The 20,106-nt window shown below is 41.1% G+C and overlaps 1 protein-coding gene across 1 annotated transcript; it reads left to right on the top strand.

Moving 5' to 3' along the window:
* Positions 1–410: 410 nt before the first annotated feature.
* On the top strand, positions 411–9,066 carry LOC143731198 (C2 calcium-dependent domain-containing protein 4C). Its single transcript, XM_077221877.1, has 2 exons — positions 411–525; positions 2,387–9,066. Exon 2 carries the CDS (start codon positions 2,424–2,426, stop codon positions 3,687–3,689), a length of 1,266 nt encoding a protein of 421 aa, XP_077077992.1. The 5' UTR covers positions 411–525; positions 2,387–2,423; the 3' UTR covers positions 3,690–9,066.
* Positions 9,067–20,106: the final 11,040 nt, after the last annotated feature.

Below are 20,106 nucleotides of genomic sequence, written 5' to 3'. Positions count from 1 at the left end.
AAAAACATTTTCTTTGCCGTAAAATGTGTACTAGTATTCATTTACTAACTTTGCCAATATGTACCCTTACACCAACTATTTTAAGCAGTAATAGCCTGTAGTGCGTAGGCTATATTCTATTCCAAACATTACAAATATTTACTTTTGCATAGGCTGATTTTTTTTTAAACATATGGGTTTTATAGACCCTAGTATTAAACAAGTCTATTCCATTCATAACATTTTGCCAATGTGTATTCTTTAACATTCTATTTCTAAGTAGTAGGCTGTATACAGTGCATTAAGCAGTGCGCTAGTATTGAAACGGACTGCGAGTAATTCCAGAATGTTGCGCGTTACCAAGCGCGCACTCCCATTGGTTGATATGCGCGCGCACGGGGGTTGGTGCGTTATTATTAAACCCGCGAGTGGACGCGCAGTGCCAACAGACAGTTCTGTCCTGGAGTACCGGCGACCTGAACGAGGGTGAGAAGAACAACAACATATGGATTGAAGCAAGGACATTAGGACCACAAACCACTTCACGTAAGTTCAACTGAGATTCAACAGGTTTTTAATAGAGGAGCAGTTTTGGAAAAGTTTAAATCCATGCATACAGTAATTATATGCATTCATATACATTTAAAACTAAACGTCTGAGTCCTAGAGATGCAGTACTGCTCATTAGAAATGTGATGTGGAATGTGGAGATCGCAGACACATCAGTTATACAGCGTTACAGGTGTTTTGAGATTAACTACTGTCATAAAAACCTCTTAACAATGTACCACACTCTTCAAAATAAAGGTTCTTTATTGCAACTGATTGTTAAGAACCTTTTACATCCATGGAATCTTTCCATTGCAGAAAAAATAATTAGTGAAAAAGGGTAGTTCAATTATTCAAATGTTCTTCATGCTAAGAACTGTTCACTGAAGGGTTTCTTTGGGAAACCCAAAACGATTCTTCAGTGGCATTGTTGTGAAACCCCCCATTTTAAACCTTTATTTAAAGAGTACATGGTAACTTTAGTTAGTTTATTGTTGCAAAAGAAGTAATTAATACTTACAAAAAACTACCATAGTGTTACCATGGTATTCTTGGAAGTTCCTTGATTCCTACCCAATTTGAAGGATATGGTATCTTATTAGAAACTATTGTTACCGTGGTATGTTTTTGTAAGGGATAGCCTTATCAATCATTATCACTTCACATGTGCATGCAGAGTCTTTAATGTGTACCAATTTAGACAATGCAGATGTTTATGCACATGATTGACTTTAGAACAGATAAAGTACCCCTTGTGCTGCTCCAACTCAGTGGTGTGCTTCTGCAGTCACAGAGCAAAAACTGCGCCATACATATTTCATATCGCAATGTGCTGCGGTCTCCACACATTAAACTCAGACCTTGTTGTGCAGAGGTCTCTTTCAGAGGAGAAAGCTGTGTGCATCAAGTGTGTGCCGACATTATCTAATATCAGGGGTTTTCAACATTTACAGACCAACTCGGACCAAGACAATGCAGCCTAGGGACCTAAAAAAATATATATAAACATTTTCTGAGTTACACTATTGCTTATTTGTGATATATACACCTTACAAAAATGACTTAAAAAATAGTAAAAATATTTATTATGACTAATGGGTTATACCAGTGAAAATATTTTTTTAGGGTCAGATCAGGAAGAAATAGCTCACTAAGATGCACTAAGACCTTCACGGACCTCAAAGTGTCAGTAGTTGAAAATCCCAGTAGCTAATAGAAAGTGAGAATGTATAAAATACTTTAATTTGTGTTAGGATATTGTAATACTTGAAATACAACATCAATCAGTTGATTTTGTGTACAGTGTATGTGTGCGTATACATTCTATATATACACGTGAATAATGTACATTTAAACTTACAAGTTTTATTAAAATCAGAAATATAATTTAATTTTCCTGAATTACATAAGGTTATGCCAGCAAAAATCTTATTTTCATTAGAACAGGGAGAAATAGCTCTTTAAAGTTATCTTCATTGACAGTGTACCTGTACTTGCATTTAATGAAATGCACACATTGGGTTTATTGGCTTTTTAAAATACATTTTGCATAACAATAAGCTTTGTGGCTTGAATACATAATGAAAAAATGATGTTGATGGCATGTTAAGCTGTGTCTCCACAAGGTGACAGTCTACAATTGATAAAGGAGAGGGAGGTAGGTGTCAGTTGTCTTTAACAATTGCTTTTTAGTGTTAACAATGTGTTAAGATACTGTCATAATCTCCCAATAATCCACTGGGTGACAGTGTACCCAAAGCAGTGAGAAGGTGGACTGAATTTAGTTTGTATTTGCATTCATGAATTGCAGGTGTCAGTGTGGGTTGATGATTCTCCGTTTCACTATCTGTGCACACAGGGTGCAATTGCACATCTCTCCCAGACCTCGCAGAGAGATGTGGCTGCTGGAAAAGATCCGCGGTTCAGTGGAGGGAAACGTTCTCCGGCAAGGAGACTCGGCGGACAAACAGGGCAAAGCCCCCACCTACTGCAACGTCCTCACCCCTGACAAGATCCCTGACTTCTTTATTCCACCCAAATTCGTGTGCTGCCCACCAGAGGAGGAGACGCCAGAGATGAAGCCAAAAAACGAACTCCACTCTTCAGCGTCAGAGCAGACCATATGCTGCAAGAAGCCTCAGGGCAGTCCACGCAGCCCACGCCTCATTAACAAGTTGGCTGGAGACACCAAGAACTTACTCAAAGCTGCAAACCGCCACATCATCCAGATTGAGAGCGCAGATGACTTGGTGGTTGGGGAAGTGGGTGACCTCAACACGAACGCCGACCCGCAGTCCCAAACGGCCATGTCCCTGCCCTACGTACCCAAAGCGCAAACCTCCTACGGTTTCGCCACGCTTATGGAAAGTCCTCACACGAGACGTAAAGAATCCCTCTTTCACAGCGACCCCACAAGTCCACTTACCTCGCCCAACACCCAACGCAAGTCGCAGGGTAACCACCTAAACCCCAGCGACTGCAACACCTCCCACTCCAACCCCTACCGGTACTTCAGCGGAGGGGAAAGTGACACTTGCTCTTCGGCCGAGTCCTCCCCATTCAACTCCCCTCTATTATCTCGTTCTGCATCTCTCCTCAAGGTGTTCACCCACGAAACCCAAGCCAAAGTATCCCGGGCCAAGCGCTCCTTTGCCCGGCACAGTTCTCTGTCCACTGATGAGTGCAGCTCTGTGGAGACCAGCCCGAATATTCAGAGGCGCCTCCGTTGCCCTCCTTCCCCTGCTTTCCGTGGACGAAAATACGGAGGTAACATGGATCGCTTCACGCAGCACACCGTCAACCTCCACAAGGGAGGAACTCTACGCCTCTGCACAGACTACGACATCGATGCCTCCCGGCTTCACGTGCGAGTGCTGGCGGCTGAAGACCTCTATGATAAGCAGTTTGACGTGAAGAGCATCAATTGTTGCGTGGCTCTGTACCTGAACCCGGGAAAGCTCCAGAAACAGCGTAGCACCATTATCAAGAACAGCCGCAACCCCGTCTTCAACGAGGACTTCTACTTTGACTCCCTTCCTGTTGCGCAGGTGAAAAACCTTGCCATCAAGATGAAAGTTGTCAACAAGGGCACCAGTCTGAAGAGAGACCACCTACTGGGCGAGAGGGAGGTGCCCTTGAAGGAGCTGCTTTCTGGGATCTAGAAGTCTAGTTTCGTCCACAAACTGGGCTTGGGACAAACGCCTCAATGCAGTCTTCAACTAGCAGAACCAGACAAGGAAATGTTCCAGCTTTCATTCCAAGTACTGAAAGTGATTGGAGTTGCAGAACTCTCCAACTACCTGGTTGCACCTTCCTAATTTGTTTACCAGCAGTGAGAGTGTATGGATGTACTGTATGTGTGAGATCTTCTGTATATATCTTCTGTATGAGTGTACAGGCATGCTCCGATTGTTCCCAGGGTTTGTGTTTGTGCTGAGACCAACGTCATCTTGATTCCAGACCCTGCCCTCCAGACACCAATAGATAAAAACAGCACCCCATCCACATCGCTATATCGACGGCAACAGCTCATTTAGTTGACTGATGCTTTGAAGTCACTCAATGCCAGAACACAAATGCATGCTTCATCAGCCGGTTTGAGCCTTAAAAATGACGAGAATGACAACTATATATTTTTTTCCCCCTGTATTGCTCTAATTACGGTGTTTCGCCATATGCCTCTTTAATTCCAATTTAAGGTTTAAGACTGTGACATTTCTCTCTATCTCACTGTAAAACTACTGGTCTTTTGCTGTTTTTCTTTTTGAGAATTGAATCTGTGCAGTTAAAAACACCCTTCAGCCTTACTGAGTGACAAGCTGCTCGCTTTGAGTGACAGAACTTTAGGGAGGGCGTGATCCGTGATTGTTCAGAACATATGACATCATCATGGATGTCATGACATCATGACTTCTGTAAATAGAAGGCTGTTCTAAATCTGCTTTTAGCTGCACCTGAAATGACTCCCTGTTCCCTATAAAGTTGACTAAACCATGCACTGTTTGGAGAAAGAGTTCAAAATGGGAAACAAAAAAATGCCAAAAATTACCATGGTATTACCATGCTAATTGGAGCTGCTACTGTGGTAGTGCCATGACTTTTTTCTTCTTCTTTTTTTGCAGTAACTTGGATCATCATGGACTTGTACTCTCTTAATACCATAGTTTTTCACATTTACAATGGTTATTTATTTGAATATAGTAATCATTCAGAACCTAAAGTATCATACTATTACGATCTGATACCATCACTTTATCATGGTAATACCATAGTTTTCAAATATGTACCGTGGTAAAACCATGCTTTTGGACAAGTGCCATGCTAATACCATGGCAATTTTTAAAGTACCATATTTACATGGCAGCCCATACCATGCAGTCCAAGTTTTTGGATATTTACCCTGATTATACCATGGTATCCTGTGAGGTGCCATGTAAATACCGTGGTATTCATTCAATGCCGTGATACTGTGAATATCAATGTATTGCTTTACCATGGTACTATATTTGTAAGGCATAAATTAATAACTATAAGCTACTCCAAGTAAAGTGTTATATAAAGGCTATGCTAACATACACTACGCTTGCAAAGAAGTTTCTTCGGAAAATTAATGTGTGCGTTTATGTTTCTAAAGGACATTTACCGTGCACACTAGTGACATTTTAGCTCCAATCTCAGGTTAGGGCTCATAATGCTTTTAAGTACATGTGCACTTTAATGGAGTATGTTGTTGATTTGCAACAGTTTATGGTGCGTTGTGAGTAACGTTTAGTAAAGTATACAATTGTTCAATAAGATTTGGGATATCCCCCAGGAAGTATGGCGTGTTTTCTTACACTGTTTATGTTCATAAAGTGTTCAGATGAGTATTCTTCTATTAAATATGTGGACTGAGTTTTGGCATGTTTACAGTAAATGTGTGTGTAGATGTTAATCAATGAGAGCAGTTGCATGGCAAAGTGTTCAAGCCCTCACGATTTCATTTCTAATGTTACAGAGTCAGATTGTGAAAGTAAGATATAAGATCACATCTTTTCTTAACATCTTCCCCTGTGTTGGATCCACAGAACTAGCGTTATTTTGTGTACTGTACTTTAATATTTATGACACCCAATTTACCTGTATTTTTCTCATGTATTGTCTTCATTGGGATTTCAAGAGAACAAAAGGTGTTAAATAGTAATGAAAAGTCTGTCTTGAAAGATTAAAAAAATTCTCTAGTTAGATACATTTGGACTTTAAAATTACTGTTGTATAAGACACCGTAATGCGTCATACATGGCAAGCTCTTTGTATGACCTAAAGAGTGTCCGGTAATATTCCTGGGAGCTCTTCAATCAGGTTACTGCGCTCCTCGGTTCTTGAGTGGATTCACACAATTGCACCGCTATTAGAAGTGAGAGATTGTCTCACAGTTCTGGCTTCAGTTCAAGGAAACACATCTGTGTGTTTTTGATGAATAATTTGCATATCCTTAAGGGTGAAGTGTGTAATTTATATGCCACATGCAACACCAAATGGAATTGCAACTAGGTTTTCACATTTTCCATTGAAATGTGAGTGATGTTTGCCTGTGCAAAAGTTGCTATGGAGTAGTTGTTGGTTGCAAAGGTGTTCTGAGTGGTTGCTAGGCCATTTGCAACTTCCATAATCTGGAATTATTCTGTGTGAAACAGGATTTCAATTAGGAAAATCTCAGGTGGGAAGAACTTGATTCTATCCGTGAGAGTTGATTGAATGGTGAAAAATAAGGCGGTGGAAAAATAAGAGGGGTTGCTGATGTCAGCTAGAAAGTCGGCGGCTTTTGATTAATGATTCAAAAGACTCTCTTTTTTTGGGAATAATAAGGACAGATTAATCATGCCCAATAGGGATGTTCCTGAAGCCGAATATTATGCTCAGAAAGGAAATGTCACATTCTACGGAGCCCTTAAAAGGACAGATAAGAGAAAAAAATAATTTCATGCTTTTGCGTTCTCTCGCAATTATATCAAGTATAATTATATTGGCATCAGGGAGTGCTAATGACATGCGGTGTATTGAAATCACTATTGAATGCACGCTCGCTTTTTACTTTCACTTCTTTCCAATTCGTCATTGTGCTGTCAGTCATCTCTCTTTACTATATTCACGTGATAAATCTGATGTACTGTAATGTAACCGACCATTCATTTGGATTTAGGCATCGGACACATCCCTAATGTGCAATAAAGGTGAGGTCACATTGGGAATAATTTGCAGCCAAAAATAGGTTCATTGTGTATTGTCAATACTGTAGTGATGCACAAAGTAATCAAGCAGATTTTTGTTGGTCAATGTGGCAAACCTGTGTGACTTAAAGAGATAGTTCACCAAAAAAATGTCATTCTGTCATCATTTCCTCCCCCTCAAATTGTTCCAAACCTGTATGAGTTTCTTTGCTCTGTTGAACACAAAAGAAGATATTTTGAAGAATGTTGGTAACCAGACAGTTGACAGTAGCCATTTATTTCCATAGTTGGAAAAATGACTATGGAAGTCAATGGCTACCGTCAACTGTCTGGTTACCAACATTCTTCAAAATATCTTCTTTTCCGAAAAACTCATTCAGGTTTGGAACAACTTTAGGGTGAGTAAATGATGAGTAATTTTTAATTTTTGGGGTGAACATCCCTTTAAACCAGGGAAATCTGCATGGGGAAATCTTTCGCCCATGTCCAAAATTCACAATCTCATGGATTTCATTTGAAACAACAGTAAATGTGACCGCATTGAGAAAAGAGTTTTCATTTCATCTGGACTGTACTTGCTATTTTAGATTTTGTAGCCTTTCTCTCTCAATCAAAATCTGCTTATATTTTCATGTTCTCTTTAAGTTCCATGATATAGTATGCTGCATATGTTTAGGCCAAAATGATCAGTTTTAGTGCTAAACAATATTTCCTTTTAAATATTATGACTTAATTGATGAATTTGCCCTTTTCTAAATCACATTCCTGTTTTTCCTTCCTTCATTCATTCATTCATACTTGGGCATTTTCTGCTCTGTTGAGTTATCATCTTTCATCCTTCATTTAAAGCACTTCCATGTCACTTTTGCCAACCTGAAAACCTTTATTTTAAAGAAAAAAGCCTGAACACCTTGAGCAAACGGTCTGTAATTACACTCCGGATATGAATCACTCCATATGTGCTTCATGCGTAATACCTACTGTAGACATCCAGAGTACAATGATTCATTTATTAAATAATTTCCATTTCTATTTTCATCACTCTTTTAAAACGGCCAAATCGCCGGTGTATTAGATTTCCCATCAGAGCCATGTAGAAATCAAAAAGTCTTATTCGTTTTTGATTGGAAGTGATTTCAAATTAGAAGAAGAGAATGGATTCCAGAAGAGATTCAATACGGGGGGTGTTAAATCACATTTATTTCAGTAGCCATATTGCTGTAGGTGAGATTAAAGTGTCTCGCACTTGTGTTTGGATAAGTCATGGAAAATGAAGTGCCTATCCACTGTACTTGATTCCCGTTCCTTCCCTACACAGCTGTCACCAGCCGCAGCGTTCCTATGCATGTGTACATAAACACACGTCACCTGTGATGTGCCATTTCAAACCCGGAAATCAACGTTCCTTTAATAGTGTATCTCAAAGATGTGGTGTTTCGGCTTGTTGTTATTCCGAAGATGGATGTGGTTATTATTAGATGCACTGTTGTCATGCCGTCAATTTTGTTTATCCAGTGGTTTATTTTCTCTTTGTATCTCTTTCTCTTTTCCAGACTGATTTTCTATCCATAACTTTACTGGATCATGCTATTGCTTTGTCTGTTTTCTTACCTTGCTCAATAAAAGTTGTGTAGATGGTGTACAAAGATTGCTTTCTGTCCTTTAACCCCCAGTTTTGTGTCCAGAATGTTTGTGAAAATGTGAAGCATGATCTTATTTGTATTTGCAGCCTCATGCAACATTTTTTTATGTTTGCATAGGCACTAAAACATACAATATCAACATATAGCAGCATCTTAAACTTTAGAGACATACAAAACAAAAAGCCTTTGAGCTTAATACAATTTTGAGTTCATAGAGAATTCAAAGCTCAACAAAAAGAGTGCAAATGACATTACTTTTATTAGACCCATCTGTATTTCATTCAAGTTATTTTTCAGACAAAGTGTTTCTGGTAAATGAGAGTTGCACTAAGGCATTGTGTATTAAACTAATCACCTGCATCAAAGGTTATTTGAATGGATTTGTAATATAAGAAAAGTTCACAAAAACAGGCCCAATGTAACATGTTAAAAAGATTTTTCACAGGTTTTTACCGCAATTTTGAATTACGCATTGCTTTGTGGTTAAAGGAAATGTTAGTAAACTTTAATGGAAAAATTCTTTGTAATTTTCTGCATGTATAGTATCTGTATTTCTGTGCATTTTTTTTGTTGAAGTTGTACAATGCAAAAAGGTTTACAATTTAGATGCTGCTTATATGTTCAAATTGTACGCTTGTACTTTATGTGCAAAAACCTATAGAATAAAGGATGAGATCACCATGAAATGTGGTAACCTTTGTCAGATTCATAGATGATTACTGTTGTAGTCTAATGAAATAAGAAAATCTTTAGAAAATCAGTACATTCTGTCTGAGTCTGAGAAATCATAATTGGAGACACATTGTGTGTCCTGGGCTTGTGTCCAAATGGCAGATTTGTTGTTCGTGTTTCTCCAGGTGTTCTGTCGAAACGTCTGAAAATGCAGTTAATGGCAAAATGGCAAAAGTGTGTTACAGCTTGCAGTGATACAGTATGTAGGGCTGCAGATAATCAGTAATATCCATAAGCATATTTGATAAAGTTCATTAGAGTTCTGTGCTTTCCACAAAGAAACCGTATAAGTGACGTCAATTTGTAATAGTTCTAAACGATTATTTATATGAAGCTGCAATGGAGCACTTTACATTAAACGTTTTAATGAGGATCATTAGTAGTTTCCCATGGCCAGGTTGCATCATTAAATGCGTGGATATTTTAATGCATCTTCACAGCATGATGATGATGCCAAACAAACATGGTGTTTAGTCTGATGGCAAAAAGCCTTTTAGTCTCTGCAGACCGACAAACCTTCTGCAGCTGCTTCAGACTCTCCCACAGGCTTTCTGGCAAATCTGAGATGTCATTTGGCGTTTAATGGCAGTAGCTTCTCTTTGCTGCAGTCCAATAAGCCAGTGACTGGTGACGCACTCGAGCAGTTGTTGTCTCTCCAATGTCAGCCCGCAGAAGCTCGTGGCTCCTTCACAGTTGTCTTTGGTGGCCTCCATTATTTTCACGCGTGGTCCGTTTTTGAAGATGTCCTGCGTCCCTTACATATCTGATTTAATTGTATCTTGAATCGATCTTCTGTCTCTTGTTTTTCAATTACTTTTCTGCTTTTGACTATTCTTTTACCTTATGGTGTAATTTCTGCCACAATGATGACTCCAGTAAACAGGTTTTGCTGGATTCTGAGCATGTTATTAAAGATGACCTATTATGCCCCTTTATACAATATGTCATATAAGTCTCAGGTGTCCCCAGAATCTGCCTGAAGTTTCAGCTGAAAATACCCCACAGATCATTTACTATACCATGTTGTAAAGGCCCATTTTCGGCATCAGTCTACACTTCTGATATGGTTTTCTGAGTGCACACATCCAAAGCATGCGTACAGAAAGCTGGATGTCAGATGGTGCGTCCCATGAGTATTAAACTAAGCTCTCTTTCACGTGTTATTGCGCTTAAACTATCAAATACACTCAAGGTTATGTCAAACAAAGTTCACATAAACACAGTCTGTTATGTCTGTTAACCTAGAGAGCAGGTAAAGAAATCACATGTGTATATTAGATATTTGTAATAAAGTGAAAGCAGCGTAATGTACAGTACCCACTGCTGTATATGCTGTTAATATAAATATCAAACAAAAAATGAAAAACAGAAAATCACTCACTGCGCTTGACTGAATAACTTTAGCTTTAATAAAGAATAGATTTCTTACTTGAATGCTGCTGTTAAATAAGATAAACATGGCGGACTGTGTACAGCTCACTGAGGGCGGAGTCTATGCTATTAGGGCGGAGTCCGTCAGCAGTCGTGGGCGGAGCCTGTGCAATGTGACGTCACAAAAGCTAGAATCTAGAAGTGGGAAGTTCGGATCATTTTACTGACTCAGATCTTTGAATCTCATTCATCAAAATGAACTAATCTTTTTTCGAGTCATTTCGCTCATTTCAGCAGAATGTATTTAAAATGTTATATGTTAACCAAATTCCCCAAACACATCAAATGTTAATTGCATTTAGAATAATAAAAAAATTGCAATGCAAGGAAAAGGCCAAATTATGAGAAACAGAAACAATTAATTAATTTATCTTGGTCTTCAGGCTATGCAGTGTGTTAAACCTGTTTTATGCTTCTGGGTCGAATCGACGGCGTACCCCCGCAGACCCCTCTGCGTCGCCGCGAACCCCTCCGCCGTAGCTCAACGTGCACCTCCAAAACCTCAACGTGCACCTCCACCACCTTTAGTTTACCTCGCCTCCCGAAGCTGTAGTACCGGATACAAATTTGATTATTTCAAGTATTGAGTCTATTGACTTCGGGTTCGAGTCATTTGTTCATCACATGATGGCCTCCTAGGCTGAGCTATGCAGTCGATACTACCGGATACAGCATTGATTAGTTCATCTTTTGAGTCTTCGGGTTTGAGTCATTCGTTCATCATGTGATAAAAGAATGAAAGACTCAGAAGAATCAGACCTGAAGACTCGACAGATGAACAAATCATTTCTCTTTCCAGTACCGACAGTATAGTCTCAATGGGACTGACAGGAAGAACAAAAGACTCAGACTCTGACCCGAACCCGAAGACTCGAGAGATGAACGAATCATTTCAATTTCCTGTACAGAACCCATAGGATGTTACGCATGCGCGGTCAACACACTGAATCACTCTCTGAGACAACTCGGTAGTCCAGAGACATATTGAAGATTCGTTCAAAATGAACGAACCGTTCATGACCAACCCATCACAACTAGAATCTGCAAACGCTTGTTCTGAGACTTATGATTTATGAGAATTAAAAAAAGAGGAGTGGGTGGATTTTTACCATTATAGGGTGATTCTGTACACACACTGCCGACACACATTTATGTTCAAACATCATGTAAAAGTGAATTTTGCATATAGGTCCCCTTTAAACTAAACATTTGTGGTGTAATAATTCATATTGTTCATATCATATGGACACCACTTAAAATATATTAATGTCATTGCACTAGACACAAAAGGCTCAATGCGTGCCAATTGCATGTTTAACTTTTTGGAGTTGCGTTACCTATATAAGTATATAGAGCTCTGATTTACTACAGAATTTTTTTATGCTTTGCTAAATGAAAAGTGTTTTCTTTTCCAGTGCGAGTCTCCGGGAAGCTGAACAAAGATTTAAGTTGTGTTATCTTCTTGTGTGAGTATCTCCGGTTACTAAGGTCAAGTTATTTTTGTGAAATTGCGGTAAAAGACCTTTTCACTTTAGGGCTTGTCACAAGTGATGTTTCATATTTGCCATTTTGCAAAGAGGAACTCCAAATTGTACAGCCTGAAACAATAGCGTTTAAATGCTCTTATTTTCTTCTTTGAACATCGTGCATTAATGACCACATATATAACAAACATGCTGTGCTAACATTAGCCACTGCATAAATTGATTGGCAGATGTTTTTATTATTTGTGTAAGGATTCTGTGTTTCCACAGATGTTTAATGTTTTGGACTGATGCATTTGGCCATTTTTCATTGGCAGTCACTCTTTTATCGAAGTGACTTATAAGATTGTGCTTAGGCTATATTGTTCTGTTAAGTCAATTACAGCCACTGCAACAAAAAAAACAAAAAAATCAAAGAATGATGTGCTATTAGCAGAAATAGGATACAGAAACCTTGACAGTTATGAAACTCAAGACAGTTATAAACCCATAATGAGTTTTTGGATTAGATTTCGGAGCTCTCTCTACTAGAGTAAGTGAGTTTGATGTGTTTAAATGTTCTGCAGAAGTGCACAAAACAGTAAGCAGCCTTTGTAAGGCAACAAAAGAGAACATTTAAAATAGTTAAAGGGATTGTTTCCCCAAAAAATGAAAATTCTGTCATATTTATTCACCCTCATGTCATTTCAAACAACTTACTTTCTTCTGTTTGAGATGGAGATTCTGCGAAAAAATCAATAGAACCCAATATAATGAGAGAATCTGTCTAAAATGGAAGCGACATGACAAATCCCAGATAGTAAACTGATTTCCTGTTGATGTCTTGTTAGTTAATAACTACCACATTCAACTGAGCGCTATTACTTACTAATTCGTTAATCAGAGTTTCTTGTTAGATAATAGTAGTTACTAGAATGTTAATAGTGCGTTACTCATTTGTTCCAGTGCAGTTACTCATTAATGAAAGAACAGTATTTTAAAGTGTTAACAAACTTTCAACTAACCATATCTTTGCAACTACATATAATCTAACTCTCATTAGATTATTAGTAGACTGTCTGCTAATTTAGTTTTGATGCTCCCTCAACAGACATTCTTCTGTAGGGTCTTATGATTTCCACGATGCGGAAAACGTGGACGGAATTGCGGAATCCAGTCATGAAAACAGAATTTACTGTGTAACGCGGAATTTTATGGAATTTGTCAAATCTTTAATGAATAGGCTAAATAAAGAGCAGGTCATTACACTTGAACTAGTGTCTGTGAATATTAAACTGCAAAAAAAAAAACTATTTAAATATGAATCCCGCATGTTGTGTGTGAATGAATGGTGCAGGTTTTATTTATGTTTATTTCCTGTTTAAGAAAAACATTTAGCTGAAATGAAAGATCTTTTTCAATGAATAAATTGTTGTTTTATGAATTCAATTAATTAGAGATGCTTTTTGATTATTCAAATTTAAATAAAGCATTAAAAATGGAATCTAGAAAACTTAAAACTGTTTTAGTTTTACCAAATTCTGAGTTTGAGAAAATGAAAGTAATTCATAGGACCCTAAACTTGTAATTTTTTGTTAAACTTTTAGTAAATTGTTAAATCATATACGGTACGTTTCATGATTTCAGTTTATTAGTCATGCTTTTTGATTAATAAAATGTAATTTAACCATTAAAATGAAGTCCAAAAAATGTAATCCAGAAAAATTTAAACAGAAAAAACTGGGGGGAAAAAACAGACTCCATAAAGCCCTACTTCTGACTATTAGCAATTACATGTCAACTTCTTATACTAACCTGAATCCTGATATCTCACCATAACAGTCTACTATAGTCTACTAATATTCTAATGATGCTATTTGACATGTAGTTGCAAAGTTATTTTCAGTTAGTACAATGTCTAAAGTGGACCATTGAAAAAAATCATAATGAATTATGTAACCATCATTTGTTTTTCCATTCAATTCAACAAGCTTCACACAGATCAAATCAGGTCAGACAGATGTGGAAACCCCTACAAGGGTCAACTTGGTCAACAAGTCAAGAATCAATACATATTGCGATAAATATTACATGGACCGAAAATGAGTTGCACCTATTTCAACAATGCACTAAAATTACATACGCTCTCAAGACATAATAGCATAACTTTTCCATATGGATGCTCATAGACATAATTTATATTTATGCTAATTATAGCTTTCATGCCTGACTGAAGAAATCAATTGTCAATCTTTCAAGTGGCTTTTCGGCAGAATAACAGCCAACTGCAAAAAGTCTGCCATATTGTGTTATGGATTGTGGGTTTGGCCGAGGGTTTCTATGGCAACTATGCAGAACATTTGCCGTCCAGTTTGGAATCCAAGTTGATCAGTATGTTCTGTGCATCTGCTTCGAAAAATATTTTTAGAGAAGCTTCTGGAGTGACAGATACAGACCACAAACTGACTGCAGCATTTAGGCCAGGTTAGCCTGAACCAGACTTTGTGCTGTAGTTTTATCTATACTTTTTGAATTGTATTATCTTCATATACTGCCAACATACATCTTGCACGGGCAAGTCTGACTTTTTACCAAAGCTTCTCAGTGTTATAACTGCCTCAGCGAAAATAGGGAATGTCAGTGGAATGATCGAAGGTTGACAGACTATAGACAAAATCAATGTTAAAAGCACTGTGTCTTTGGCGCCGTTTACACCTGGTATTAAGATGCGTTTTGGTCGATCGAATCACAAGTGGACTAAATGCAGTTGTAATCGGTTTCTAAAATGTTTTGAGCTTGTCCACTTTCAACCACTTCCAGAGGTAGTTGAAAATGCATTCGACCGGATTGCTTTTGTAGTGCACACGCTCAATTGGTCAAAATATATTCAAACAGCCACAAAAGAGCGTCTACTCTCCGTCTACTGAACTAATGCGTAACATTATAGGAAGTGCTCTAGGCAGACGGGGTTCAAACTGTCAGATGGAGACCCAAGTTTAGTTTGAAGATGAAAAATGTACCAAGCTAGGGATGCACGATATATCAACCACCATAACGATATCGTCCGATATACAGTATGTTCATATTTAATGTTATCGCTATCGGCCCGATAAGAAATTTTGGCTGATATATTAAAGCCGATAAATGATGGATTATTTCCTTCAGCTGAGACGCTCCACATGCGAACTGTTCAACATGATTGTTTTGAATTGCTTGAAATATGATTGAAATCACTTCAAAGTGAAAATACAGTTAAGTGCAACAAGTGCAGAGCTACATATGGCTACATAAAATTACAATGAGAACATCATTATAATTGTGGGCTTGGGACATGGTGAGACTTTTGTTTTTGTAATCAGGCTCTCAAAAATTATGTAAAAGTTTGGATTTCCATTTATCGGCCAATATATCGGTTATCGGCTTTCAAATATAAAGAATTATCGGTTATCGGTTATCGGTCAAAATTTTCATATCGGTGCATCCCAATACCAAGCACACTGTTCTCTCATCATTCCAGATTTTTAACACACACACACACACACACAAACACAAACACACACACACACACACACACACACACACACACACACACACACACACACACACACACACACACACACACACACACACAGCGTTCGGCTGGTCTTGCTGCTGTCAGTGCAGAAACGAAAGCTGATGCTTTCCGTCTGTTTTACTATTTTCTCCCGTCGCGTTCATAGGTAAATTGTGTGAGTTTATTTCATCCATTAGATCGAAAGATCTGAAAAAGCCCATACATTTACCTGTCCATAGACCCTCCCCTCGTAGAAATCAGGACAGAAGTGGTTGAAAGTGGACAGAAGAGACACCAGGTGTAAACGGGAATGTGTCTCCCTTTTCCACATGTGGTCCAATCGACCAAAACTCATCTTAATACCGGCTGTAAACAGAGCCTTTTGAAAAACTGTTTAATCTTTTAACATTTGTTATACAATGCAAAAATACATTTCTGAGATGCAAGATTAAGTATTGTTTTCTGAAAAATTAACAAATGAATTGAGTTTCTGCTTAAAATAAGACACAATATCTGCTAATAGGATAAAAAAATAATCTTATTTTCTCTTTGAATTAAGTTAATTTTTGTTCTTGTTTTAAGAATTTTTTTTTTCAGAGAACAAGACTTAATATCTTAAGTTAGTGTGAGATATTTGTAGCTATTTTTACATAAGGCTATTTCAGAAATAAGCTAAAATATGATAATGAATGTTACAATGCATTTTCTACCTGCTGTCCTCTATAGTCTCTGTTACGAGGCTCTGGAAACATAGTATCAACTTTTTTATAGACGCAAGAATACCAAGTAGAAAATGTTGCTATGGCAACAAAGGAACCATTGTCTCCTGATTTCAAAGGGTGAATGTTCAGAGAGTGGCCATATTTCATCAGATCACATGAGCCATAAAAGCTCAGAGTAACTCACAGAAGTTTAGGAAATGTTTCCTCTAAGGCTTGTTATGGTAATAAAATAGGCGCTGTGATCTTTCACCGGTTTTCCCCGACAACTGTTAACAATTCCATGGTTATTCTTTACTGGCAGTTGATTTCAGAGTCAAAACAAAGGAGTATCAAAGCAGCTTAAATGGCTTTGAGAGAAGCGAAACGTCTCGGTTACGTATGTAACCCTCGTTGCCTGAGTAGGGAACGGAGACGTTATGTCGGATGACGGAGAATGGGGGTTTCGCCTAGAAAGCCAATCATCTTCGTGTATTATAAAACGAGCCAATGGCGATGAAATGCCATGGGTCTGCAGAATTTGCATAGCGTATCTCCGCCCCACCGCGTGGGTATAAAAAGAGAGATGCCGGAAAGGCAGATATGTCTTCGCTGAGGAGCCGAGACTGAACTCAGGCGTCTACCCAGCGGTACAGCGGAAGTGGCAGGGAGACGTAACGTAACTCCGAGGTACGTCGGATGACGGAGAATGGGGGTCCCTGTGTAATCACGCCAACTTCACAGCTGTCTTACAGTGCCCTGCGAAAGTCTGATCCCCCTGTCGTGATACTGGCACGGACGAAGGAGTCCTACTTAACACAGGAATACCAAGGTACACTGGGAAGCATATCTCAGAGGAAATATGCCGCAGCATGCCTACCCGTAGGGAGGACTTAAGAACACACATATGGCCGGAGGGCTTCATATGGAGTAACGCTGGAGTGACCAGCCCGAGGGGTGGCAACTTTCAACTCCAGGAGTGGCAAGGTGGCTTGCCGAGGGAAAGACACATGCTCAAGGAGGCTTACAGTGGAAATACACATGTGGGGGTTACTCAGGGGAGGAACCATGCACACGGAGGCACCTAGCCGACGCACAGGCAATAGACACTGGTGCCAGCGTCAACAGTGCTGGAGGAACTCAGGGCTTCAGAGAGGAAGGCTCACCTGAGGAATATCGCACGTATCCAGTCCGTGGAGTGCAATGGCGAGCAAGCGAAGACACCTGAGCGGGTCCAGTAATAGCTGACTGGAGTGAGTACACGAGAGGACACAGGCTCCACTCAGAGATTATAAAATCTGGCGAATGTGTTGGGTGTCGCCCAGCCTGCAGCTCTACAGATGTCTGCCAGCGAGGCGCAATGCGCTAGAGCCCAAGAGGAAGCCTCACTCCGGCCTCACAACCTCTGCTTTGAGAGAGCCTTTCCCTTCAGTCTCCCACCATAACAGACAAAGAGCTGGTCTGAGGTCCTGAAACAATGCGTCCAGTCTAGGTAAACACGGAGCGCGCGTACTGGATAGAGCAGTGCCAAGGCTGGGTCTGCCTCCTCCAGGGGCAGCGCTTGCAGGTTCACCACCTGGTCCCGGAAGGGAGTGGTGGGAACTTTGGGCACATATCCAGGCCGGGGTCTCAGGATCATGTGAGAGTGACCGGGCCCGAATTCCATGCACGCTTCGTCAACGGAGAATGCGTGCAGGTCCCCTACCCTCTTGATGGAGGCCAATGCAACCAGGAGCGCTGTCTTCATAGACAGGAACTTAAGCTCAACTGATTGCAGAGGCTCAAAGGGAGCCCTCTGCAAGGCATTTAACACCACTGCGAGGTCCCAAGAGGGAACGAGAGGAGGGCGAGGAGGATTCAGTCTCCTCGCTCCTCTCAGGAACCTGACGATCAGGTTGTGCTTCCCCAGAGACTTACCTTCAACTGCTTCGTGATATGCGGCGATAGCGGCCACATACACCTTCAGGGTGGAGGGAGACAGCCTTCGCTCCAGCCCATCTTGCAAGAAGGAAAGCACGACACTGATCGAGCATCTCCTGGGGTCTTCTCGGCGAGAAGAGCACCAGTTGACGAAGAGGTTCCACTTCAACGCATAGACATGTCTCGTGGACGATGCTCTAGCGGAAGTGATGGTAGCCGCCACCGCTGGTGGCGCCACACGTGGAGCCTCCAAAGATCGGGTCGAGGGTGCCAGAGGGTGCCCCATCTCTGAGAAAGGAGATCCTTCCTCAGAGGAATTGGCCAAGGAGGTGCTGTCGCGAGGAGTATCAGTTCGGAGAACCAGGTCCGGGTAGGCCAGTACGGCGCAACCAGAATGACCTGCTCCTCGTGCTCCTTGATCTTGCACAAGCTCCGTGCGAGAAGGCTCACTGGGGGAAACGCATATTTGCGTAGGCCCCGCAGCCAGCTGTGCACCAGTGCATCCGTGCCGAGGGTGACCTCGGACAGGGAGTAATACAGGGCGCAATGGGATGAGTCGTGGGAGGCAAACAGGTCTATCTGTGCGTCCCCGAACTGGTCCCAAATCAGCTGGACCGACTGGGGATGGAGTCGGAGATGGGCCGAAACCATGACAGCTCTTCGGCTGCAAAGTTCCGATCTCCCGGAATGTAGATAGCACGAAGGGACCCCAGGTGCTTCTGACTCCATAAGAGGAGGTGGCGTGCGAGTTGCGACATACGGCGGGAGCGTAGACCACCCTGACGGTTGATGTACGCTCACTGTCACGGTATTGTCTGAACGGACTAGTACGTGTTGACCCTTGAGCAACGTGCGAAAACGGTGCAGGGCAAGGCGTACTGCCAGCAACTCGAGGCAATTGACATGCAGAAGGCACTGGGGTCCTGTCCAGGAGCCCGCGGCAGCATGTCCGTTGCACATGGCGCCCCAGCCCGTGGAAGAGGCATCTGTGGAGACAACAACATGCCTGGAAACTCATTCTAGGGGAACTCCAGCCCGTAGAAAACTGAGGTTCCTCCACGGGGGGTGAAGGTCTGACGGCAGGTCGGAGTCACTGGGACTCGGAGCGTGCCATGATGCCATGCCCACCTCGGGACTCGATCGCGAAGCCACAGCTGAAGCGGCCTCATATCAAGCAATCCGAGCGGCGTTGGCACGGCTGCAGATGCCATATGCCCCAGGAGCCTCTGAAACAATTTCAGTGGGACCGCACTCTTTCCATCGAACTGTCGAAGACAAGTCAGCAGTGAGTGTGCGCGCTCGCTTGTAAGCTGATCTCCATACCGAGAAAAGAGATCCTCTGCACGGGGCAGAGTTTGCTCTTCTCCCAGTTGACCCGAAGGCCCAGACGGGCTAGGTGTCGGAGCACTAAGTCTCTGTGTTCGCAAACCTGATCTCGAGATTGAGCTAATATTAGCCAGTCGTCGAGGTAATTCAGGATGCGAACCCCGTGTTCGCGTAGGGGAACAAGGGCTGCCTCGACGACCTTAGTAAAGACGCGAGGAGACAGAGCCAACCCGAATGGGAGAACAGCGTACTGGTACGCCTGTCCCTCGAAAGCAAACCGGAGAAACGGTCTGTGTCGAGGTAAAATGGAGACATGAAAGTAGGCGTCCTTCAGGTCCATCGCTGCAAACCAATCCTGTGGCTGCACGCATTCGAAAATGCGTTTGGCCGTGAGCATCTTGAACGGCAGCCTGTGAAGGGAGCGGTTCAAGACGCGCAGATCCAGGATCGGCCGTAACCCACCGGTCTTCTTGGGGACAATGAAGTACGGGCTATAAAACCCTGACTTCATCTCGGCTGGAGGGACAGTCTCGATTGCACCCTTCGCCAGCAGGGTAGCAACCTCCGCTCTCATGATAGGGGCATTGCCACCGACCATAGTGA

Source organism: Siphateles boraxobius, unplaced genomic scaffold (assembly GCF_051911475.1).
Source record: "Siphateles boraxobius isolate OS27281-9 unplaced genomic scaffold, OSU_SipBor_1 86, whole genome shotgun sequence".
In the NCBI taxonomy this organism is placed as follows: Eukaryota; Metazoa; Chordata; class Actinopteri; order Cypriniformes; family Leuciscidae; genus Siphateles; species Siphateles boraxobius.
Note: the sequence above shows the minus strand (reverse complement) of the source record. Positions and strands in the feature narration are given on the sequence as shown.

Excerpts from the sequence above, each read along its gene's own strand:
- LOC143731198 (XM_077221877.1), top strand. The coding sequence starts at position 2,424 with ATGTGGCTGCTGGAAAAGATCCGCGGTTCAGTGGAGGGAAACGTTCTC.